Source organism: Neoarius graeffei, chromosome 23 (assembly GCF_027579695.1).
Source record: "Neoarius graeffei isolate fNeoGra1 chromosome 23, fNeoGra1.pri, whole genome shotgun sequence".
In the NCBI taxonomy this organism is placed as follows: domain Eukaryota; kingdom Metazoa; phylum Chordata; class Actinopteri; order Siluriformes; family Ariidae; genus Neoarius; species Neoarius graeffei.
Genome location: NC_083591.1, coordinates 41431690 through 41458275, shown reverse-complemented (window position 1 = coordinate 41458275; position 26586 = coordinate 41431690). Strand labels below are relative to the sequence as shown.

Sequence of the window (26586 nt, the reverse complement as noted above, 5' to 3'; positions counted from 1 at the left end):
TGTTGGTGGGTTTCCTCACATGAACTGCTCGCTTCAGGTCCTTCCACAGCATTTCGATTGGATTAATGTCAGGACTTTGACTTGGCCATTCCAAAACATTAACTTTATTCTTCTTTAACCATTCTTTGGTAGAACGACTTGTGTGCTTAGGGTTGTTGTCTTGCTGCATGACCCACCTTCTCTTGAGATTCAGTTCATGGACAGATGTCCTGATGTTTTCCTTTAGAATTTGCTGGTATAATTCAGAATTCATTGTTCCATCAACGATGGCAAGCTGTCCTGGCCCAGATGCAGCAAAACAGGCCCAAACCATGATACTACCACCACCGTGTTTCACAGATGGGATAAGGTTCTTGTGCTGGAATGCAGTGTTTTCCTTTCTCCAAATATAATGCTTCTCATTTAAACCAAAAAGTTCTATTTTGGTCTTATCTGTCCACAAAACATTTTTTCCAATAGCCTTCTGGCTTGTCCACGTTATCTTTAGCAAACTGCAGATGAGCAGCAATGTTCTTTTTGGAGAGCAGTGGCTTTCTCCTTGCAACCCTGCCATGCACACCATTGTTGTTCAGTGTTCCCCTGATGGTGGACTCATAAACATTAGCCAATGTGAGAGAGGCCTTCAGTTGCTTAGAAGTTACCCTGGGGTCCTTTTTGACCCCGCCGACTATTACACGCCTTGCTCTTGGAGTAATCTTTGTTGGTCGACCAGTCCTGAGGAGGGTAAAAATGGTCTTGAATTTCCTCCATTTGTACACAATCTGTCTGACTGTGGATTGGTGGAGTCCAAACTCTTTAGAGATGGTTTTGTAACCTTTTCCAGCCTGATGAGCATCAACAACGCTTTTTTTGAGGTCCTCAGAAATCTCCTTTGTTCGTGCCATGATACACTTCCACAAACGTGTTGTGAAGATCAGACTTTGATAGATCCCTGTTCTTGAAATAAAACAGGGTGCCCACTCACACCTGATTATCAACCCATTGATTGAAAACACCTGACTCTAATTTCACCTTCAAATTAACTGCTAATCCTAGAGATTCACATACTTTTGCCACTCACAGATATGTAATATTGGATCATTTTCCTCAATAAATAAATGACCACGTATAATATTTTTGTCTCATTTGTTTAACTGGATTCTCTTTATCTACTTTTAGGACTTGTGTGAAAATCTGACGATGTTTTTGGTCATATTTATGCAGAATTACAGAAAATTCTAAAGGGTTCACAAACTTTCAAGCACCACTGTAATTTATTTAGTTACTTTTAAAATCACCACTGACAACTACACACAGCGGAGCGACCTGGCAGCCTGCCGCTAATCCCTTGCAAAATCCTTCGCCCTGTTACTTTTTTGGTGTGTCTGGCTAAGTTTTGGCTGAGCTCAAGTCCCAGCTCTTATAGTAACGGTTCCCCACTGATTGTAGGATGTGGCATTAATAAATTTAAAAAAGCAACCTTTGGCTCATAGTCTAAAAGGAATAAAGCACTTTGGGATGTACTGTAATAGGAGAATAGTCTATGACTTTAGGGTAATAAGAGTAACTCTGCTTCACATTGGGCCACATCACACCAGCCCATTGTTAATTATTTTCCTATAACAGCAAATTTTTTTAAATTCCTTACTTATCTGTACTATACTCTCAAAACTAATTAATTCAAATGGACCCCAGTGTTTTTGATATCGGATCACTGCTATCTGTCAGAACATTTACCACTGGATCATCATTATTCAACTTTTATCAAAGATTTTTGATCATATCCACTTACAATTTCTAAAGGTATCCGTCACTATTAGAATTATTTATTTTTAAACAATAGTATTATTTATCCTAGCATTTTTACCAACTTGCATTTCTCACCTGTCAGGCCCAGCAGTATCGTCACCACCACCTTCCCTGCTGTAATAATGAGATTACCAATGATGTCTTTCACTTTAGATGCCACTCCAGCAACTATGCGCAGGACTTTCATCTTAGCACTCTCCTTCACCTCCTCCTCCTCCTCCTCCTCTTCTTCATCCTCTGCCAGACCCTCGTCTTCTTCTTCTGCTTCATCTTCGGCATCAAATTCCTCATCGTACAGCATCTCGTCACCTTCTTCATCATTTGGAATTCTCTTCTCATTGCTCTCTTCCTGCACAAGGAAGCAAAAAAACAATCAAATACCATACCACCATAACACCTTTAGTCAGAGCATCCAGTTCAGCTCTCATTCTAACTCTAAACTCTGTGCAGTTTTATCTTGAAAAATACTTTTTCAAACACATTTTTTTCCTTAGAACACAAGTTTCTAAATAGGGGTTTTCTGTGTGTGAGACAAACAAAGCTGTTGTAGATTAGATAACTCTAAATCTCTCAGCAACAAAATACAATCAACCAAATAAGCTTTTAACTGCTCCACATGTGTGGCCTGGAGCACAGGAACCCTGTTAATGGCAGCACAGCACACTGTCTCTGCCCAGTGAAGCCCTTTACACACCATGTGTTAACACTTACTGAATAAATATTATAGCACTGCTTTCCTGGATACTTTCCTGGATTAACCTTAATACTGTCTATAAATATAATGTCAAAGGCAATTCACGATTTATGTGAAAGATTTTAACATTCATAATACATAATTTCACAGACTTTCAACTGATTTAACTCATCAGCTAATTAATGAAGGCGTCCAAGGGAAACACTCTGAAACAATATACTGTATTAATGTCTGGATCAAATTTATTTTTTTTTAATTTGAAGTAGTTTTTCCTTAAAATGAACATGTTTCCTCAAACAAGTAGTTTTCAATTAGGATATTTAGAAGATGCACTGAGGGGCTAGGCCTATTTGGGAACTTTAAGGTTGTTTTTCTGGACTCTGGGCCATCCGAGCGCTGGGTTCAGTACAAAGTGTGAGCGCTGTTTTCTTTCCTGCTTGACTGCTGGTACCAAAAGAAAATAATAAGAAGCAGCAAAACCCATTGCTTACCACCTAGCAAACAAGAGTGCACAAAACTGGCTGAGTTTACGCAGTATTTTTGCGCAATGTATTTTTTTGAAGTATATTTTCCTTAAAACTTTTAATAGTACCTATTCCCACAGATACCCTCGACTACCGTCACTCACTCCCAGAGACATGCTTGATTACTCTTGCCCATTCCCAAAAATACTCTCGATTACTCTTACCCTCAACTACCATCACCCATTCCCACAGATATCCTCAACTACCATCACCCATTCCCACAGATATCCTCAACTACCATCACCCATTCCCACAGATATCCTCAACTACCATCGCCCATTCCTACAGATACCCTTGACTACCATCACTCATGCCTACAGATACCCTAAATTACTCTTAGCCATTCCCACAGATACTCTCGATTACTCTTAGCCATCCCCACAGATGTCCTCAACTGCCATCACCCATTCCCACAGATACCCTGGACTACCATCACCCATTCCCACAGATACACTCAATTACTCTTACCCAGTCCCATAGATACCCTCAACTACCATCACTCATTCCCACAGATATCCTCAACTACCATCACCCATTCTCACAGATACCCTTGACTACCATCACTCATGCCCACACATACCCTCAACTACCATCACCCATTCCCACAGATACCCTCAACTGCCATCACTCATGCCCACAGATACCCTAGATTACTCTTACCCATTCCCACAGATACCCTCGACTGCCATCACTCACTCCCAGAGACATGCTTGATTACTCTTATCCATTCCCACAGATATCCTCGACTACCATCACCCATTCCCACATATACCCACGACTACCGTCACCCATTTCTACACATACCCTCGATTACTCTTACCCATTCCCACAGATACCCTCAACTACCACCACCCATTCCCACAGATACCCTTGACTACCATCACCTGTTCCCAGAGATACCCTTGATTATTCTTACCCACTCTCACAGATGCACTCGACTGCCCTTACCCACAGAGCCATTTTTCTGAAGTATGTGAATTGGTTCAATGTGAATTCAAACCAGCGATTATAATCTCTGCCCCCAAAAGAAGCCCAGAATTGGTCCCGAGTGCAGACTCAAGTATTTGGACCAAGTGTGAAAATGCCCTAAGAACAGACTCCTGGGGGAAGCTCCTTGAAAACATAAAATAATACCATTGTCATAGTGTTAATGTGCTCACTACTATTTATGTCCTGTATTTTTAATATATCTTTGAGCAGTTAGGCCTAAACTTTTGAATGGTAGTGTGAGCTACTCAGCATCCACTGCCAATAAATTAAGTCCTGAAAATGGAGACATGTTTCATTTCATATCACAGATTTTATGCCATGAATCTAGCATGGTGCAAAATAAAGTTGTATGAAAATAACTCGAAGAAAAACATATTGTATAAAACACCAGTACTGCTGGTAAAGATGCTGTTCATAGAAACCTGATTATGAATTTTGTCATGTCAGTGCTGGAATCCACTCCGATCTCCACTTCCTGGAACAAATATGGCTGCCATAGACTATAATCCCCACCACTACACAACCAGTCATTTTCAGAATCACCGGAGTTCTGATCACACACACCTGCCCCTAATCACTGACACACTCTTTAGATAAACACTCACCAAGGACTTATTTGCAAAGTAAATGCTCAATATATCCTTGCCTGATTTTTCCAAGACTTATTGTTACAATTGCTATTCTGGTTTTTGAGCTTGTTCTGGTTCCTGGTTTCTTGCATTTTGCTTGATTATTGTTGTTTGCTGATTGCCTGACCCCTTGCCTGTTTTTGACGACTTTGCTTTCTATTTTGGATTTGTTTGCCAGTTTTTTTTCAGTAAACTACTAACTGCATTTATGTCCTCCTGCAGACTGTTTCCTGACAGAAAAAAATCACTGTCAAAAACAGGCAAGGGGTCAGGCGATCACCAAACAACAATAATCATGCAAAATGCAAGAAACCAAGACTGATACATTTATGTTTACGTCTGTTGATGTTTATGTCTGTGTGTGTTAAATGTGTGCTGTTAGAGTTTATGTCCATCTCACCTGTTCTTCTGCATCAAAGTCCTGGTTGTACTGCGCCATTTCCTCCGTTGGTCTTTTCTTCTCCAGACTCCGACACAGCAGCCAGGTGCCCAGGCCTGCCATGAACATGCCGATGTCCGGTAGAAACACCCGGATGCCATTTCCTACATCTGCTCCTATAACGCTAATCGGAGAGGATACTGGAAATCAGTCCATGACCTTTATACCCAGTAGCTCTGACTGGACCATTACAATCATTGAGACTCTTACTATACATGATCACAATATTGCAAGTAAAGTTCCAATGATCCAAGCATCAATACATTATTGGGAATTCACAGACGATGTGTTCTAAAGACACAAATACACATATGAAACCTTACTAGGTTGATAGCGCTCAAGGTATGAATCAAGATAGGATCCCATGCAAGTGAGAGGTATTTACTTGAACAAGCAGACAGACATGATACTGGAGGGACAAACAAAGACCACCTGCAAGTGCTTTTACAGCGTTCGTCCTTGTTCGTTCGTCCTTAGTAACTGCCTGGTCAGGGTTCTGATGGTTTAAATTGGGTAGTGTTTTGCTTATGTTTTGGGAAACAAAATCAACTAAATTAATGAGAAAATATGAGCACACATATGTAGTTGAGACCAATGAAGAACTTGATGTGTTTGATGCAGCTAAGGTTGAGGAACCGTCAGAGATAGGATTCATAGACTGTGCTAACCTTGCCATTTCTACCTCTGTTTTGTTTTTATAGTCCTTTCCAGTGTTGCAGGTGATTCAGAGGTAGGATATATATATATATATATATATATATATATATATATAAAATAAAAAAAAACCTTCTCATTAGATCACTCTTGAATACAGGTACAGATAAGAATATTTGCATATGGGTCATTCTGGAATTCGGGGTACATTTCGCGTCTCTGAGATAAAGCTTTTGTTATTTTCCACAAAATAAATCTTTATTGAATCAGATTTGAACAATAATGCGAATTATGACAAACTTTCACCAACAGCAATCCCTGATGTACATTTTAGACCCAATTTATCCATGAAACATTAACTAATTGACTCCCACCCCTCCCCCCGCATTATTGGCTGTCTTCGACTCCTAATTCATACATTCAACTTGAATAAACATGAAGTGATTCAGTCTAACAATTTGTTTTTTGGGGCTTATTCTATTAACTGTTATAAAATCAATTGCATTGAAACATTGAAAGTCTATTTTCTGTATTATGTGAAATTTCAGGAATATTTAAATCTGTATCAATGTTCTTGTTAACTCTGTTATAAAACCACATAAAATCCAGAAACACTTTTAATAATACACATGACACCTGTACCGAGAGATGTCACTTCCTCTGGCAGGAAACTTCAGAAAGGCAGTGAGGTATGTTATGTTTCTTCTCTCATTAATTTGAACAAAATGTTGGGGATACACCAACAGTAGATGAATTATTCGTCAAATCTGTTATTGTGATATTGGAGTGAATCTCTCGCTCATTTTTAAAAACAATAATATGATTAAAATCCATAAAATTCTGTTTTTATACATGCCATGTGCTAGCTAGTTTGAGGTGAGCATGTGGAGCTAAAACACAAAATGATGGAAAATGTCAACTCTGTTATTGTCAATCCTGTTAATGCGTTTAACAGGCCAGTTTAACGGTGACAGAGTTGACAACGACTAACAGAGTCGACGCTTCAAAAGTACCCGCAATTATAGAATGGGCCATACACTGTGCATATGGTCGTAGTATCATGGTCAAATTGATGATGATCTCAAAGTTCTCATACTATCATGGCATGAATTTACTGGCGGCTTGAACAGTCTTTTCAGCATTATACCTAAATAATCTGGACATATTATAGGAATGATCCCCACATGTAAACTTCTTATTTGCATTCGTTTACCAATAACAAACCAAATATCACGTGTAGCCGTGGAGGTCCCCTGAACAAACACCATCTGTGATGATGCGAAGAAGGAATGCAGGGTTTTTGCCCGGTAGCATTTTCCAGCTAAAGTTTCTTACACATCTGTAGTGTGCTACAGTCCTTGGATTTTATATGCCTCTCCACCCAGTTCTATAAAATCAGCATTTCCCCATATTAAAAGGATATAAATATTTCTTATTAGAAGCAGATTTCTCATCAGGCTTCTCTAAACCAGCCACAGTGGAAATAACTCCCCCCCCCCCAAAATGCGTTACTCTATTTAGGAATGATTTATTCAAAACAGTTCCTTCACAGTCCTATAAAAGCCTCTATTCAGACCTCAATCTTCTCTTTGAGGAGCAACGTGTTTATCGCTGCATAACCAGAACTAGAACTTTAAGTCCACAAAGAGCGATGTCTGTGATTTCAATCTTGTAAATAAATAAGAACGGTTATGACATTAATATATGTATGTTGCAGCTAAAGATGTCTAAATCAGAAAACAGAATATTATTCAAGGTAGGAGGATAAACATCATTAGCTGGTTAAATAAAAATCCTTGTTTACTACAAAATATTTCTGCACCCTATAATCCGTCTTCTAATTTTATAAATGTATTTATGTCTCTAAATGTCAGCCTCTACTTCAGATCAAATTGTTTACAACAATCAACAGCTCTTGCTCTTGTGTTGGTTAGACACAAAAAGCATACAATTATTCCTGCAGTCAGGAAAGTGCGAAGCCCTTTCCAGACTGTGTTCACCTCATAAAAGTTGGGAGTTGCAGTATCGACTAATCAATGCCAAATGCTAAGTGGATTCCAGTCTAATTAGACCCTGATGCTTCCAATCAGCCCTTAAAAAATCCCCAATGAAACAACATCTGAGTGAAGAGAAAATGTCCCTACTGTGTTAATGAACACGGTCATCTCATCTCATCTCATTATCTGTAGCCGCTTTATCCTGTCCTACAGGGTCGCAGGCAAGCTGGAGCCTATCCCAGCTGACTACGGGTGAAAGGCGGGGTACACCCTGGACAAGTCGCCAGGTCATCACAGGGCTGACAGAATATGGTCATGTTTCCATTTTATCTGTGAAGTCCTGGAGGCTTTAGAAAGTCCATCCATTAAACTGGATGCTCCAACACCTTGAGATAAAAATGACAACGTAATAACAGTTTCTATCTTTTCTGGTCCAAAGCGGCCACTTTAGACTCATCTCTCCTTGGCGTGCTGGCTCTAAGTCAATTTGACGGCTCTGTTTCCTCCCTCTCGCGTGAATCCGTGCCAGGTTTAAGAGGAGAGAGACATCACCGTCCCGTAATGTCATGGCTAAATGCCTTCGTTGGAGTAACAGGTCAATTAAGGGCATAAACAGTTTACAGTTCAGCTTCCTGCCACTTTCAGTGGCTCCACTCTTAGCAAAATAAATCCGCAGATACGCGGCCCGCACTTATGAGAAACCGCAGCTAATTGTATCAAGGTCTTACGAGTGCCTCCGTATGTCAGATTTGACTCTGAAAAATGTGGGCTTTCAAAAGCAGGTCAGGTGTAAGTGGGTTTAGCGCTCAGGTGGAGCTGTATGGAGAGATGGGCAGACTGCCTGACACGCGCATTAGTGGGCTGTAATGCTGTTTGTGTCTGTTTGTTTCCTGCTAACAGCAGGATGATGCTTACACAGGCAAGCAACTCAATAATTTAAAAATATCACAACGGTCTTTCTCGCTCCTAGACTTCAAACAAGCAAGGGTGAGTCAATAATTTTCCACCACTTACAATTATTAGTAGCATAGCATGCACTGTGGGTGTTATCTATTCCAAAAACACTGGGAGCTCAACCTGATTTTACACACCCATTACTCATTTTTATAGTATTACTATAAAACCTGTTTACTCGCAGCACTGCAAGACACTACATTCAGCGAAGAATATTTCAAACTGTAAATTCTGACAACAGCTTCTAAGGTTTGGGGGTTATGCAGTATTTGCACTGAGAGTTGCACTGATTCAGACATATAATACCAGTCAAAAGTTTGTATTCATTCTAATTCAATGGTCTCTCATCTCATTATCTCTATCCGCTTTATCCTGTTCTACAGGGTCGCAGGCAAGCTGGAGCCTATCCCAGCTGACTACGGGCGAAAGGCGGGGTACACCCTGGACAAGTCGCCAGGTCATCACAGGGCTGACACATAGACACAGACAACCATTCACACTCACATTCACACCTACGCTCAATTTAGAGTCACCAGTTAACCTAACCTGCATGTCTTTGGACTGTGGGGGAAACCGGAGCACCCGGAGGAAACCCACGCGGACACGGGAAGAACATGCAAACTCCGCACAGAAAGGCCCTCGCCGGCCACGGGGCTCGAACCCGGACCTTCTTGCTGTGAGGCGACAGCGCTAACCACTACACCACCGTGCCGCCTAATTCAATGTTTTTTTCCTTTATTTTTATTAATTAAAAGTCACTTCATGTCTTAAAGTAATGATGGATGTCGTTTCTCTTTACTTAGTTGAGCGGTTCTTGACATTATACAGATTACTACAGTTGTTGAATAGGGCTATTTACTGTATTTTTATTATTTACTATTTACTGTTTTGGTCTCAAAAGCATTAAGAAGGCAAGAGACTCGTCCACTAATTCATTTTTGATGAGGCACAGCTGTTAATTGAAAAGCATTCCAGGTGACTACCTCATGAAGCTGGTTAAAGCTAGATGGCCTTTCGATTTCATAAAAGCGGTGAAATTTAGATCCCTCTGAAATTTGGTCATTGTGATATATGTTTATTTCTGTAATATCTCAAAAAAAATCAGGCCATTCTGTGGCTGGGAAGTTATTTAATTTGAGGGGATTCCCGAGCAAATAATGTGCATGAAATCGATCACTTGCTTCGCACAATCAAGCAGACAGAGGAAGTCCGTGTGCGCATGCACAGGTTCTTCTTCTTTTGGGTTTTACGGCAGCAGGCATCCACAGTGTTGCATTACTATCATCTACAGGTTTACCTTGACCATGCACTGACAGTTCCATCATTCTGTCGCTAAACGAACAGCTGATCACACCGAGGTGCTCGCTGACCGCCGATATTTATTAGTTTAGTCCTACATTTCCTTTCCTTCACAACATAATGTCTCTTCTTCTCGCTTTCTGTTACTGTAGTTGGTCTTTCATGTTTATCTGTGAAGATACTCAGTCATCCAGGTACATAGTAATCTGTGGTTGGTAGAAGAGGCATTAGACAGACAGAACTGAGGATGCCTTTCGGACGAGAGGCGAAACGTCTTCAAGACTTTTCAAGCAAGTCCAGTTGCTCTCTTCTACCAACCACAGATTACTATGTACCTGGATGACTGAGTATCTTCACAGATATGTTTCTACGCACTTTGGGATGAGTTCCCTTCACTGGTGCGGGAGTATGAGAGGACTTCCAGAAAACTGGCAGACATCTTAGCCAGAGAGGATCGTTCATTTTTGTCAACCTGGAACGACCATCACTGAACAGAGGTGGGTGTCTATGACATCTATCAGCCACCTACAATGCAGCCATCAGCATTCTGATTCGGATTCTATGATGATCCATGAGAGGATAAATACTTGATACTCCCTATTAGACAGACAGAACTGAGGATGCCTTTCGGACGAGAGGCGAAACGTCTTCAAGACTTTTCAAGCAAGTCCAGTTGCTCTCTTCTACCAACCACGTCTTTCATGTTTCATTTGCACACTCACGTCCTCCATTTTCCTCTCCTGTTTCAAATTTGTATCCCACAGTGCCTTGCATGAACGAGGAAAGACCACCACATCGTGCATGATGTAGTATCTTGAATTGGGTCATGGTGAAGCTGGAAAAAATAGCGGAGAATTTAGGGCCACGTGGCCCTAAATTCATTAATTGTTCTATTTTAAAAAAACTAATAAAATTGGAAATCTGTGATTCGAATTCAGTAGCTTTCGGTCCACTAAACAAAAATAACTAGGTGTCAGGGAAAATTCTTTTTATGACCTACACTTGGGGCGGCACGGTGGTGTAGTGGTTAGCGCTGTCGCCTCACAGCAAGAAGGTCCAGGTTCGAGCCCTGTGGCCGGCGAGGGCCTTTCTGTGCGGAGTTTGCATGTTCTCCCCGTGTCCGCGTGGGTTTCCTCCGGGTGCTCCGGTTTCCCCCACAGTCCAAAGACATGCAGGTTAGGTTAACTGGTGACTCTAAATTGACCGTAGGTGTGAATGTGAGTGTGAATGGTTGTCTGTGTCTATGTGTCAGCCCTGTGATGACCTGGCGACTTGTCCAGGGTATACCCCGCCTTTCGCCCGTAGTCAGCTGGGATAGGCTCCAGCTTGCCTGCGACCCTGTAGAACAGGATAAAACGGCTAGAGATAATGAGATGAGACGAGACCTACACTTGAAAAATCTGAAAGGCAGTACAGCTTTAAGATAATGCCAATAGTATGCAAAGCGTCATCAAGGTAAACGCTGGCTACTTTGAATACTCTAAACGTTTTTAACACTTTTTTTTCCCCTCCACAAATGTTCCAGATGTTGTTTCATAGTTTGACATCTTCAGTATTGTTCTACAATGAAGAAAATACAAAATACAGAAAAACCTATGAATGAGTAGGGGTGTCCATACTTTTGACTGGTACTGTATGTAATATTCTGAACACTTTTGGTTTATACAGCAAGGTCAGGATCATAAAACTCCTATTGTAACTTTTTTCTTCAGGTAGGCCTAGGTATTATGATGATCTGAATCAAATTTATTAATTTTGTATGCATTTACTTTTGTCAAATTCAGAGGTCCAAACAAGAAAATGGTGGTAGGTTCGAAGAAAAAAAAACACAGAATTTTAACCCATAAACTACACAGCATGTTGGCAGACAGGAAGACTCTAAATATTAATAACAGCATAAATGTTAAACATATTGCTTTTACTTATATTTAACTACAGTCTGCAGAAATGGAGAGATTCTTGGGATATCATTCGTCTTCTTTGGTGTTTTTTTCCCCATACATGTGTGCCAAAGAACAGTAAGGAAATAGCATGTCAAAAGTTTAAACAATTTTTTTTTCTTAATGAACCAAACCAAAGACCCCACAGTCCCGCATTCCTCCCGTTTTCTATAGTCACATGAGACAGGTTTGCAAATACATTGTCTGAAATTTATAAGATAAGCAGGGTTTACTTTAACATCTATATACAGTAACTAATTTGACTCCTATCATTTCATGAGAAAACATGATGCTAACCTAAGGTGGTATGGTGGTGTAAGTGATTGGTACTGTCGCCTCACAGCAAGAAGGTTCTGGGTTCGAGGCCGACAGGGGCCTTTCTGTGTGGAGTTTGCGTGTTCTCCCCATGTCTGCGTAGGTTTCCTCCAGGTGCAGGTTAGGCTAATTGGAGGCTCTAAACTGTCCATAAGTGTGAATGGTTGAGTGGAGAAAACCTCTATAATTATCCAGTAGAAGGCAACGGGAAACCACTACTGTAATGTTCTAGACACTTTGATGGCTGAAGCCGCCAGAGTGGCCATGTCACTGTAGTCATATGGCTGGACTCTAAGTTAAGATAATATTGACTACTTTCACATTACCCATAGCGCCTTGGGGGGTAATCAGGTGCTATATTTGTTTACTAAGTCAGTTAACCTCAGTCATTTCTTCGAATTCACCTGGGGGAAAAATGACTTTTCCTGATTTAAAGTTTTATAGAAGACCTAAAGAGGCTAAGCGTCGAAAAGTGAGGTTAGACAGAATTCGCCGTCAAAATTTTACACTGACACACAACACGCGATTGTGGTGGCGTAAAGTCTGATGATCCGAGTCAGGAAGCCTACAACTCCTCCGTCCTTGTGTTTAGTCATAAAAAGTGCAAAAAACTGAAAAACAAGGACAAGTCAAAGAATCATCATCTTTGCATGTCTTAAACTTTACTTAACTTTTACAGTCTTTGCATGTCTTAAACTTTACTTAACTTTTATTCCATTTTATTCTGCTGTTTTTACTGAACTTTCTCTCTTCTTCCCCCTTTATTTTATGTAATTTTATTTTCTATTGTTTACTGCTTTGCTTTTACCTCTGTAAAGCACATTGAACTGCCACTGTGTATGAAATGCGCTATATAAATAAACTTGCCTTGCCTTGCCTCTACCTCAAGTCTCGTCCTTCTTGTTGATCACTGAAAATATTAAAATATAAAATGTATTTCGAGGGCGGCACGGTGGTGTAGTGGTTAGTGCTGTCGCCTCACAGCAAGAAGGTCCGGGTTCGAGCCCTGTGGCCGGCGAGGGGCTTTCTGTGCAGAGTTTGCATGTTCTCCCCGTGTCTGCGTGGGTTTCCTCCGGGTGCTCCGGTTTCCCCCACAGTCCAAAGACATGCAGGTTAGGTTAACTGGTGACTCTAAATTGAGCGTAGGTGTGAATGGTTGTCTGTGTCTATGTGTCAGCCCTGTGATGACCTGGTGACTTGTCCAGGGTGTACCCCGCCTTTCGCCCGTAGTCAGCTGGGATAGGCTCCAGCTTCCCTGCGACCCTGTAGAACAGGATAAAGCGGCTACAGATAATGAGATGAGGAAGCTATTAGAGAAAAACTTTCTGATATTTGACCTTGCTGTGACCTTGAGCCTGTTTGGATCAATGCCAAAAATGTAATCAGTTCATCTTCTGGTTACAATGATGATTCCATTCAAGTCCTACAAACATTTAACCACTCGTTCTTGAGGTATCATGCGAGCGAGAATCTCTGGTGGATGGACAAATTGTAAACGTAATACTTCCAAGATTTATTGGCGGAGGCATAAAAGTGTTGCTGGTGTATGCGGGATGTTTAGTGCAGCACAAATGTTCAAAGGTTAAGCGAATGTAATGTGTTATTATACTGATCTATATGTGTATGGGAGGGGGAAAAAAAACCCCAAACCAATCAAATCAGCATTGGGCACTGGACTCCCCATACTCTCCATCCATCTCATACTGAAATATACTTTGGAATAGACTGCCAAAATTTAGCTGACAAAATGGATAGCATATAAGCATGCACAGGTCTCTCTCTCTCTCTGTGTTTATACAAAATCCATAGAGTTAAAATAAACTGATGTATCTTACCTCTCAAATCCAATCTGTCGTATGGGCTTCTCCCAGTCTGAACCTGATGGAGAAAAAAAAAAAAAGCTCTTTACAATCTGATGCATTTCCACTGCATTTTCTTCACAGCCTGATTTGTGAAGCAAAATAAGAAAAAAAAAAAGACTGTTAAGTTTTTGTTCAGGGAAGTTTTGTATCATTATGCAAAGTTTCAAAGGATATTTCTATAATTTTCGCATCAACCATTTTACAATAGCGGTTTCACATTTTGCCTTTCATAGACATTCGCATTCACTTTTATAGGAACACCAGTGCGCCTGCTCGCTGATGCAGTTTTCCAATCAGCCAATTTTGGATCTGGATCCATCATATGTGGCTTGGCGGAGGTACGAACTCCACTGAGTGCCCTTCTAGTTTCCTGTTCACTTGTTGAAAGCATATTGATTACACTCGCCATCCACTTTATTAGGAACAGCTGCATACCTGCTCACTGATGCAGTTATTCAATCAGCCAATCATCTGGCAGCAGCGCAATGCATAAAATCATGCAGATACAGGTCAAAAGCTTCAGTTAATGTTCACATCAAACATCAGAATGAGGATAAAGTGTGATCCAAAATCTGGATCCTGATTTGGATCAACATCACAATCAAATCAGTTGAATGTAGGATCATACTAAAGCCGTACACCAAATTTCATCAAAATCCAGCCACTACTTTTTGAGTTACGTTGGGAACAGGAAAAAAAAAATCCTGGATCCACATACTGTACATATCTGGATTTGCATCAAAATCTAATCAAATGTTTCTTGGCCCATGGCCAACCCATCCATCCATTATCTGTAGTCACTTATCCTGTTCTACAGGGTCGCAGGCAAGCTGGAACCTATCCCAGCTGACAATGGGCAAGACGCAGGGTACCGTACACCCTGGACAAGTCGCCAGGTTATCGTAGGGCTGACCCATAGACACAAACAACCATTCACACCATCCATCCATCATCTGTAGCTGCTTATCCTGTTCTACAGGGTTGCAGGCAAGCTGGAGCCTATCCCAACTAACTATGGGCGAGAGGTGGGGTACACCCTGGACAAGTCACCAGGTCATCGCAGGGCTGACACATAGACACAGATAACCTTTCACACTCACATTCACACCTACGGTCAATTTAGAGTCACCAGTTAACCTAACCTGCATGTCTTTGGACTGTGGGGGAAACCGGAGCACCCGGAGGAAACCCACGCGGACAAAATGCAAACTCCACACAGGAAGGCCCTTGTTGGCCACGGGGCTTGAATCCAGGACCCTCTTGCTGTGAGGCGACAGTGCTAACCACTACACCACCGTGCCGCCCCCCATGGCCAACCTTTCTTGAAAATTTCATTAAAATCCAGTCACTACTTTTTGAGTTACGTTGGGAACAGACAAAAAAAAAAATCCTGGATCTGCATACACATCTGGATCCTGGATCCACAAACATATCCGGATTTGCATCAAAACAGTCCTTGGGCCATGGCCCACCTTTCCTCCGAAATTCATCAAAATCCATTCACTATTTTTTGAGTTACGTTGGGAACAGACAATCAAACAAACAGACATAGGCGAAAACATTACCTCCTCCAACAAAGATGGCGGAGGTAATGATACCCAGGTAGAAACAGTAAGTACGAACTAAAACACTGCCTAACAAAGTTCCAGATCATCATTTCCAGTATTTCCCTGACAGCTAAGATGTGCAAGTGGTTGAACTGTGCAACACTTAAGTTGTGACTGAAGTGTTTACAATAAAGATGAATCGATATGTCTGACGGTTTGTTAGTAAATTAGCTGCTCAATTAGGTGTCAGATTGCCTTTTGAGGTGAAGACAATATTACAGATGCTGTTACTATTCCAGCCTCTAATCCATCATTGTGGTCTGAATCTCCTTGTGTAAATTACCTGCTGCCAGGTTTATTTAATGTCACAGAATCCCAATTGATGCTGTGATGTGATAAGCTCAAACCTCAGCGTCAACTATATCTAAGTACTGCATGTAAGTCGCTGCTGTAATGTACTTAAGAATATTTTAACTGATTTGTCTTTATATTGTTATATCTATAAATATAAATTGACATAAATCACTAATCCGAAAGCTTCTCTGTATTTATGCCTATCAATATTTTTGTGTGCACAGACAGACAGACAGACAGACAGACAAGGATAGGGTTAGGAGAGGATAACAGAATTAATGGCTTATCACATGCGACACAGAAACCATCACATGTCCAAGACGAACAGATCCCCACTCACCCCTGAACTTAAAAGTTCTCAGTACCCAGACTAGCTGGACTGTGTTAAATTATCCAAATTTAATCAGTAGATTTTTACCTAAGGACTGCTTCTGTAATCATAAATTTACAGAAATACAGTACCAGTCAAAAGTTTGGACACACCTCCTCAGTCATAGGTTTTTCTGTATATTGACAATTAAGAAGAAGAAGAAGCCTTTATTTGTCACATGCACACTCAAGCACAGTGAAATTCATCCTCTGCATTTAACCCATGTGAAGCAGTGAACACACACATGCGTGCGCGCACACACACACACACACACACACACACACACACACACACACACACATACAAGTGAGCAATGAGCACACACACATACCCAGAGCAGTGGGCAACTATGCTACAGCACCCGGGGAGCAGTTGGGGGTTACGTGCTTCGCTCAAAGGCACTTCAGCCCAAGGCCGCCCCATGTTAACCTAACTTGCATGTCTTTGGACTGTGGGGGAAACCAGAGCACCCGAAGGAAACCCATGCAGACATGGGGAGAACATGCAAACTCCACACAGAAAGGCCCCCATTGGCTGCTGAGCTCAAACCCAGAACCTTCTTGCTGTGAGGCGACAGTGCTAACCACTAGACCACCGTACCACCCAGTTTTCTACGTTGTAGAATGATACTGAAGATATCAAAACTATAAAATAGCATATGGAACATACTATATGGAATGATGTGGTAAACAAAAAAAAAAAGCGTTAAAAAAACAAAACCTTGATGATGGTTTGTACATGACTGGCATTATCTTAACCAGCTTCATAAGGTAGCCATCTGGAATGCTTTTTAATTAACAGGTGTGCCTCATCAAAAGTTAATTAGTGCAATTTCTTGTCTTCTAAATGTCTTTAAGACCAAAACAGTAAATTATAAACAGTAAATAACCCTATTGGCGATGTAGTGGTTAGCACTGTTGCCTCACAGCAAGAAGGTTCTGGGTTCAAGCCCAGGGCCCAGCGGGGGTCTTTCTGTGTGGAGTTTGTTTGTTCTCCCTGGGTGCTCTGGTTTTCCCCACAGTCCAAAGGCATGCAGGCTAGGTTAACTGGTGGCTCTAAATTGACTGTAGGTGTGAATGTGAGTGTGAATGGTTGTTTGTCTCTGTGTGCCAGCCCTGCGAAGACCTGGCGACTTGTCCAGGGTGTACCCCGCCTCTCGCCCATAGTCGGCTGGGATAGGCTCCAGGTTGCACAGGATAAGCAGTTATAGATAATGGATGGATGGAAGCAACCCTATTCCACAACTGTCGTAATCCAGATTACAACCCTGATTCCAAAAAAGTTGGGACAAAGTACAAATTGTAAATAAAAACGGAATGCAATAATTAACAAATCTCAAATACTGATATTGTATTCACAATAGAACATAGACAACATATCAAATGTCGAAAGTGAGACATTTTGAAATTTCATGCCAAATATTGGCTCATTTGAAATTTCATGACAGCAACACATTTTAAAAAAGTTGGGACAGGGGCAATAAGAGGCTGGAAAAGTTAAAGGTACAAAAAAGGAACAGCTGGAGGACCAAATTGCAACTCATTAGGTCAATTGGCAATAGGTCATTAACATGACTGGGTATAAAAAGAGCATCTTGGAGTGGCAGCGGCTCTCAGAAGTAAAGATGGAAAGAGGATCACCAATCCCCCTAATTCTGCGCCGACAAATAGTGGAGCAATATCAGAAAGGAGTTCGACAGTGTAAAACTGCAAAGAGTTTGAACATACAGTATCATCATCTACAGTGCATAATATCATCAAAAGATTCAGAGAATCTGGAAGAATCTCTGTGCGTAAGGGTCAAGGCCGGAAAACCATAGTGGGTGCCCGTGATCTTCGGGTCCTTAGACGACACTGCATCACATACAGGCATGCTTCTGTATTGGAAATCACAAAATGGGCTCAGGAATATTTCCAGAGAACATTATCTGTGAACACAATTCACCATGCCATCCGCCGTTGCCAGCTAAAACTCTATAGTTCAAAGAAGAAGCCGTATCTAAACATGATCCAGAAGCGCAGACGTCTTCTCTGGGCCAAGGCTCATTTAAAATGGACTGTGGCAAAGTGGAAAACTGTTCTGTGGTCAGACGAATCAAAATTTGAAGTTCTTTATGGAAATCAGGGACGCCGTGTCATTCAGACTAAAGAGGAGAAGGACGACCCAAGTTGTTATCAGCGCTCAGTTCAGAAGCCTGCATCTCTGATGGTATGGGGTTGCATTAGTGTGTGTGGCATGGGCAGCTTACACATCTGGAAAGACACCATCAATGCTGAAAGGTATATCCAGGTTCTAGAGCAACATATGCTCCCATCCAGACGACGTCTCTTTCAGGGAAGACCTTGCATTTTCCAACATGACAATGCCAAACCACATACTGCATCAATTACAGCATCATGGCTGCGTAGAAGAAGGGTCCGGGTACTGAACTGGCCAGCCTGCAGTCCAGATCTTTCACCCATAGAAAACATTTGGCGCATCATAAAACGGAAGATACGATAAAAAAGACCTAAGACAGTTGAGCAACTAGAATCCTACATTAGACAAGAATGGGTTAACATTCCTATCCCTAAACTTGAGCAACTTGTCTCCTCAGTCCCCAGACGTTTACAGACTGTTGTAAAGAGAAAAGGGGATGTCTCACAGTGGGAAACATGGCCTTGTCCCAACTTTTTTGAGATGTGGTGTTGTCATGAAATTTAAAATCACCTAGTTTTTCTCTTTAAATGATACATTTTCTCAGTTTAAACATTTGATATGTCATCTATGTTCTATTCTGAATAAAATATGGAATTTTGAAACTTCCACATCATTGCATTCCATTTTTATTTACAATTTGTACTTTGTCCCAACTTTTTTGGAATCGGGGTTGTATATCAAGAACCGCTCAGCTAAGTAAAGAAAAATGACATCCATCATTACTTTAAGACATGAACTGTCTTTTAATTAATGAAAATAAAGAAAAACCCTTGAATTAGGAGGTGTGTCCAAACTTTTCACTGGTACTGTACTGAACATCCTTTCAATACACTTGAACACAAAAACAGTCCTGTTTGTCTTTACTCTTCTATACCTGTATACTGTAATGATTTATAATCTATACATTTATAGTCTCCTGTTAAATGTCACCCAGAAGAGGATGTGTTGTTAATGGCTTCTGTCATGTTATTCAGAGAGTAGTCTGGTTTCTTTGAAGGATTCTTCCTCATGTTTTCTCAGGGAGTTTTTCCTTGCCATTGTCATCTCTGGCTTGCACATTAAGGATCTAAATCTATACACAGATTTCTATAATCTATTGAAAAAAGAATGATACAAATAAATCTGAATTGAATTCATCACTATAGGCTATGCTTATGGTGCTTTATCAGGTGAAGAAATAAAGCAATGTCAGGTCTTGCATGGCATTATAATATTGCGAGTGTACTTCAAAAAGTTTTCGGCATCACCTGGAAACAAGGGGCGTAACTGTATGCTATAAGCCTTCTATCACTGTACACAAAAACTCAAATGAAAGAAGCAGTCAAAGAAAAAAGGAGAGGAAAGCTTCGAGCTGGTGTGATATTGCTCCAGGACAACGAGCCTGTCCACACAACACAGCTGGCAGTGGCAGAAGCAGCCAAATGTGGCTTTGCACTGTTGCCCTATGTACCTTACTCGCCCAACCTGGCACCGTCTGACTTCTATCTGTTCCCCAAACTGAAATCCCATTTTCAGAGTCATGATGAAGACATCCATGCTGTTGAGGATCTGAAGGCTCAAGATGTGACCTTCTTCCGCAAAGGGATAGTGAAGCTTGAACATCAGTGAACCAAGTGCATTGAAGTTAAAGGAGACTATGTTGAAAAATAACGTAAGAACTTTCTCCTGTGACGTTTTCTGGGTGATCCCGAGAACATTTTGAAGTACCCTCATATATGCCATGCACACACTTGTCGTAGTAAAAAGGGCGTTAGGAGAGAGGTCTGAATAAAAGAGCTTGGCTTTAAGGTGATGAATAAAAAACTCTGTCATTTCATTTAACATGCTGTGTTGTATGGGTCTATGAATGTAGCTACTATTGAGCTGTCCCTAGAAAATGCCTACTCTTGGAATAGAATTAGAGAGGCCATTAACAAAAGATTTTTGGCATTTGAACAATCCAAAGAACACAAAACAGCCTCCAGTCCAAACATTTAGATGAATATATCGCCTTGCATATCGCTGGATGAATATATACAGTGGTGCTTGAAAGTTTGTGAACCCTTTAGAATTTTCTGTATTTCTGCATAAATATGACGTAAAACATCATCAGATTTTCACACAAGTTCTAAAAGTAGATAAAGAGAACCCAGTTAAACAAATGAGACAAAAATATTGTACTTGGTCATTTATTTATTGAGGAAAATGATCCAATATTACATATCTGTGAGTGGCAAAAGTATGTGAACCTTTGCTTTCAGTATCTGGTGTGACCCCCTTGTGCAGCAACTAAACGTTTCCGGTAACTGTTGATCAGTCCTGCACACCGGCTTGGAGGAATTTTAGCCCATTCCTCCGTACAGAACAGCTTCAACTCTGGGATGCTGGTGGGTTTCCTCACATGAACTGCTCGCTTCAGGTCCTTCCACAACATTTCGATTGGATTAAGGTCAGGACTTTGACTTGGCCATTCCAAAACATTAACTTTATTCTTCTTTAACCATTCTTTGGTAAAATGACTTGTGTGCTTAGGGTCGTTGTCTTGCTGCATGACCCACCTTCTCTTGAGATTCAGTTCATGGACAGATGTCCTGACATTTTCCTTTAGAATTCACTGGTATAATTCAGAATTCATTGTTCCATCAATGATGGCAAGCTGTCCTGGCCCAGATACAGCCAAACAGGCCCAAACCATGATACTACCACCACCATGTTTCACAGATGGGATAAGGTTCTTATACTGGAATGCAGTGTTTTCTTTTCTCCAAACATAACGCTTCTCATTTAAACCAAAAAGTTCTATTTTGGTCTCATCCGTCCACAAAACATTTTTCCAATAGCCTTCTGGCTTGTCCACGTGATCTTTAGCAAACTGCAGATGAGCAGCAATGCTCTTTTTGGAGAGCAGTGGCTTTCTCCTTGCAACCCTGCCATGCACACCATTGTTGTTCAGTGTTCTCCTGATGGTGGACTCATGAACATTAGCCAATGTGAGAGAGACCTTCAGTTGCTTAGAAGTTACCCTGGGGTCCTTTGTGACCTCGCCGACTATTACACGCCTTGCTCTTGGAGTGATCTTTGTTGGTCGATCACTCCTGGGGAGGGTAACAATGGTCTTGAATTTCCTCCATTTGTACACAATCTGTCTGAGTGTGGATTGGTGGAGTCCAAACTCTTTAGAGATGGTTTTGTAACCTTTTCCAGCCTGATGAGCATCAACAACGCTTTTTCTGAGGTCCTCAGAAATCTCCTTTGTTCGTGCCATGATACACTTCCACAAACATGTGTTGTGAAGCTCAGACTTTGATAGATCCCTGTTCTTTAAATAAAACAGGGTGCCCACTCACACCTGATTGTCATCCCATTGATTGAAAACACCTGACTCTAATTTCACCTTCAAATTAACTGCTAATCCTAGAGGTTCACATACTTTTGCCACTCACAGATATGTAATGTTGGATCATTTTCCTCAATAAATAAATGACCTAGTATATTATTTTTGTCTCATTTGTTTAACTGGGTTCTCTTTATCTACTTTTAGGACTTGAGTGAAAATCTGATGATGTTTTAGGTCATATTTATGCAGAAATATAGAAAATTCTAAAGGGTTCACAAACTTTCAAGCACCACTGTATCAAACATATCGCCTTTTATGCAGCAAAGAGTGGTGATGAATCCCACCCCTTCAACACTACTCCGTTTCTCAAAACCTTCCTTGGATCAATACTGTAAGACAGGGATACTCACTCATTCTATCATCTCTGATTTTAATGTGCTGCCATTGCAAAATCAGTTTCAATGAGCAATACAGTGATACCGTGACAATGATTATCACATGTTGCAGATTCACAATACACAATATTTCACTTCACTGGATCTCCATACACCAAATAATATGTATACAGGAAATTATGTGTAAAGAACATGTACCATATGATATTGTACTTATAATCCTGTTCTGAGTAGCTGCTCTGCTTAATACCCAACTTACCCAGTTACTGGCTTTTGGTCGACTTTTCCAGGCAAAATCGTTTTATGCCAAATTCTTTTCATTTGTTAAAGGTTTTATATGGTTTTTAAGGGATTTACTGGTGCTCCATGGGATGTTCAAAGTTTTGTTTTATAACCAAACCCTGACTAACACTTTTCCAGAAGAGGCTTAGATTTTGATGGCTCCTTGGTCGTCATGATGCTGTTTGTTTTGGTATGTTACTGGCTTTTCGTAGACTTTTCCAGGCAAAATCGTTTTATGCCAAATTCTTTTCATTTGTTAAAGGTTTTATATGGTTTTTAAGGGATTTAATGGTGCTCCATGGGATGTTCAAAGTTTTGTTTTATAACCAAACCCTGACTAACACTTTTCCAGAAGAGGCTTAGATTTTGATGGCTGCTTGGTTGTCATGATGCTGTTTGTTTTGGCACGTTCTTGAACAAACACTGGGATCTTCATGCTACAAGTATATTTATATTGAGATGCCATTTTAATTGCACACAAGTCAAATAATTATATGATTTCGGATGGCAGCTGGTTGCACTAGAACTAATTTAGCTGAATATTGATGCAATTGTATCTTTTACATTGTTTATTTTCAAATTAATTGACAAATTATATTGATTTTCCCACCACTTCAATAGTATGGGCTTTTTTGTGTGTATACAATGACATACAATCTCAATTAAATCCATTTCAATTCGTGACACTCCAAAATGTGGAAAGGTGTGGCAAAATGTGTGTGTGTGTGTGTGTGTGTGTGTGTGTGTGTGTGTGTGCGTGCGTGGGAGGGGGGCATATGCAAGCTATTGTAAGTAATGGAACTGAAACAAAGAAGGAAAACTGAAAAAGTATATGTTTGCATCTATAATATTATTACTCTTGGTTCATACCGTACCAGGACGAAAAATTTTAGTCTATGTATGGGTTCTAGCTTGACATTTACCATTTTTTAATAATCATTATAATTGTGATATTGGGGGAAAAAATTCCAATATTTCCAGTCTAAAACGACATACAAACAAACTAGGGATGTAACAAAAGAAATATGTTTTTACATTCATTACCTCTACCAACTTTGTTGGAGGAGGTTATGTTTTCGCCTCCGTTTGTTCGTTTGCTTGTTTGTCTGTTCACAATGTAACTCAAAAAGTAGTGAATGCATCTTTATTTAAATTTTGAGAAAAAGTGAGCCATGGGCCAAGGAACAATTGAGTTTTTCGATGCAATTTAGATTTTGATGCAAATCCGGGTATGTATGTGGATCCAGGATTTTTTTTGTCTGTTCCCAACATAACTCAAAAAGTTGTGAACGGATTTGGATACAATTTGGTGGACAGATTTAGTATTATCCTAGGTTCAATTGATTTTATTTTGATGCTGATAGTATGTGATTTGGCCAAGGTATGCACTTTACCAAGTGCCCTTCTTGTTGTACAATGAAATGGCACTGTAAGGACTCAATTTTAACTTGCAGCAGCACTTTATCCTGGCTTCGTATTAGACTTTAAAAGCCTGTCGAGCAAAATTTCCAGGTCTTTCTTTCTGGAACGTAACAAACCCAAAATATGAAGTAATCTGATAAAATATTATTAAGTGACTACTGTTGTCAAGTGGGCAGCATGGTAGTGCAGTGGTTAGCACTGTCACCTCCCAGCAAGAAGGTTCCGGGTTCTGAGTTTGCACGTTCTCCCCATGTCTGTGTGGGTTTCCCCCACAGTTCAAAGACATGCAGTTAGGCTAATTGGCTGCTCTAAATTGTCTATGACCAAAAGCAGTGCAGCAGAGGCTGTACTTACTTAGCCAAGAAACCCTAGGAAAGGGATCCAACCCAGAACACACTGGAGAGGTGAAGAACAAGACTGTTGTCAAATATAATCAATAGTTCCTTGATTTGGGAAAGATGTCTTTGTGTTGAGAGTTAGCTTGCTTACTCAGTCACATGAGACAGAGCATTTGTCAGAAAGTGATCAAGATTCAAGAGTGTAATAAAGTTATGTTTTACTAGTTGTTGTTATATTTTCTGAATCAAAATCAGTTCTTTTTCCAGGATCTCTGAGGTTGTTTTTTTTTTTTTGGTGTTTTCCAGTGTTTCCAGTGGGATAGTGTCAGAATTCACATTTATTAATAAAAAAATAAATAAAAATCAATGTCCAGACCATGTCCATTTCCCATTCAAATCACAATAGAGATACAGATATTTAGAGCACTGAACAGATAAAGATAGTGGCAATGCATTACACCCTTAATACTGTATCTATACTTAACATATTCCTGGGCCAGCTGCTATTAAAATGTCAACAGTGTTAAAAATGCACCTCAGAGCACAGGAAGCCTTTATTAGACCTATTAGAGGGTTGCATACAGTATTTCTGCATGAAGCTTTCAGTGAAGCAGAAAAAAGTTGCTCCAATCGCTTTCCGATAAAAAAAAAAAAAATTATATATGGTCTTTGTTGGTTCTGTGAAACCCCAAATGCCCTTTCTTGATCAGACACTCTACTCTTCATGCTCGCTCTATAGCACAAGGTGTCTTTTTTAACTAGCAGTAACTTTTGTGTAAAGAAGTGGTCAGCACAAAAATGACAGTGGTCAGCACAATGCACTCAAGCCTGAGATGGATCGGGAGACACCACTGGCTGAGGGAGACATTATTAATCACACTATATACTGGATATACTATACAGCGCTGGACTGCCATTTGGCATACCAGGCAATTAATATCACACCAAGAAAATTTCACTTTTGGGACAATTAAATTTTAATTCTATCGTACCGTTGTATTGTGCACTTACTACACAACTTTGTAGTGTTTGGGGGAATGGTACAGAAGGTACACATATTTTTTTAAAAAGTGCAAGATGGTGGGTGGTTTCTGACGGTGGGACGATATGGACCAAAATGCCTGGACCGATTTTTGGTCCCAGTCATATATAGAATTTCAAAACAGAAAGAAAAAAAAGAAAATGTCATCAGTAACTTTAAATTTTGTGATATTTGTGATATTGACCATGTGCTCCTTTGTAAAAAAAGGTCAGATTTCCCATGAGTCTCAGCCCTTTTACTGGAGCACAAGTTCAGATGACTTTAAAGCAAAATGGAAACATGTCAAATACTAAGAAACTCCAAAATTAATGTAAATATTTCTGAGGTTCTGCTTTTCACTCAAGTTGTTCCTCATCTCATCTCATTATCTCTAGACGCTTTATCCTGTTCTACAGGGTCACAGGCAAGCTGGAGCCTAGCCTGGGCCCGCCCATCTTAAGTGTGACGCAACATGGGGGGCTGTTGCGAAATTAGTCTGGCAAGGCAAGCTATCTCCAGCTCTTCCAAGCTCCCGAAAAATCGGGAGCCAATCAACTTTGAGCATCTCCAACGGCCCTGGGTAGAGGCGTGTTCAAGGCAGTGACGTAGTAGAACTGCGACCGGAAGCCATAGATTGTTTACAGAATCTATGCCGGAAGCGCTTCATTCACTAGAAACATTACGAACATGAAGCAGCGGCAAGCCTTTGACACAGCGGTAGATGCTGTATTGAAAGCATTCAACGGGAAGTTTCTCTCCATTTCTGCTCGTGTTATTATCGTCCTCTTCCTCTTCATCTCCTCCTTCTTCCTGTTACTCAAGCAGTTTCCATCACGTCACATACGTCAGAGGAAAGAGTGATGTGATTGGTTTAAGCTTTGTCACAGCCTTTTCTGGCTTCGACCAGTAGCAAACTGAGGCATTTCAGGGAGGCGGGTCAACCACGCGCTTTGGGAAATGGTTGGGCTTAATATCTTTGCCAGACCAAATGCTCGCAGAGCTTTGAAGTTGCGTTAGCCAGACTAGCTGGAGCCTATCCCAGCTGACTACGGGTAAAAGGCGGGGTACACCCTGGACAAGTCGCCAGGTCATCACAGGGCTGACACATAGACACAGAAAACCATTCACACTCACATTCACACCTACGGTCAATTTAGAGTCACCAGTTAACCTAACCTGCATGTCTTTGGACTGTGGGGGAAACCGGAGCACCCGGAGGAAACCCACGCGGACACGGGGAGAACATGCAGACTCCAC

At 40.7% G+C, this 26586-nt stretch overlaps 1 protein-coding gene across 3 annotated transcripts in view; it reads right to left on the bottom strand.

The window, feature by feature from the left end:
- LOC132871732 (piezo-type mechanosensitive ion channel component 2) overlaps nt 1-26586 on the bottom strand; it is a 217232-nt gene that overhangs the window by 133532 nt on the left and 57114 nt on the right. For all 3 annotated transcript variants that reach the window (XM_060906188.1, XM_060906189.1, XM_060906190.1), the window contains exons 4-6: nt 14059-14101; nt 5026-5188; nt 1864-2137 (exon numbers count right to left, since the gene is read on the bottom strand). In XM_060906188.1, the coding sequence (XP_060762171.1) occupies nt 1864-2137; nt 5026-5188; nt 14059-14101 (480 nt within the window). The remainder of the gene's footprint in view (nt 1-1863; nt 2138-5025; nt 5189-14058; nt 14102-26586) is intronic.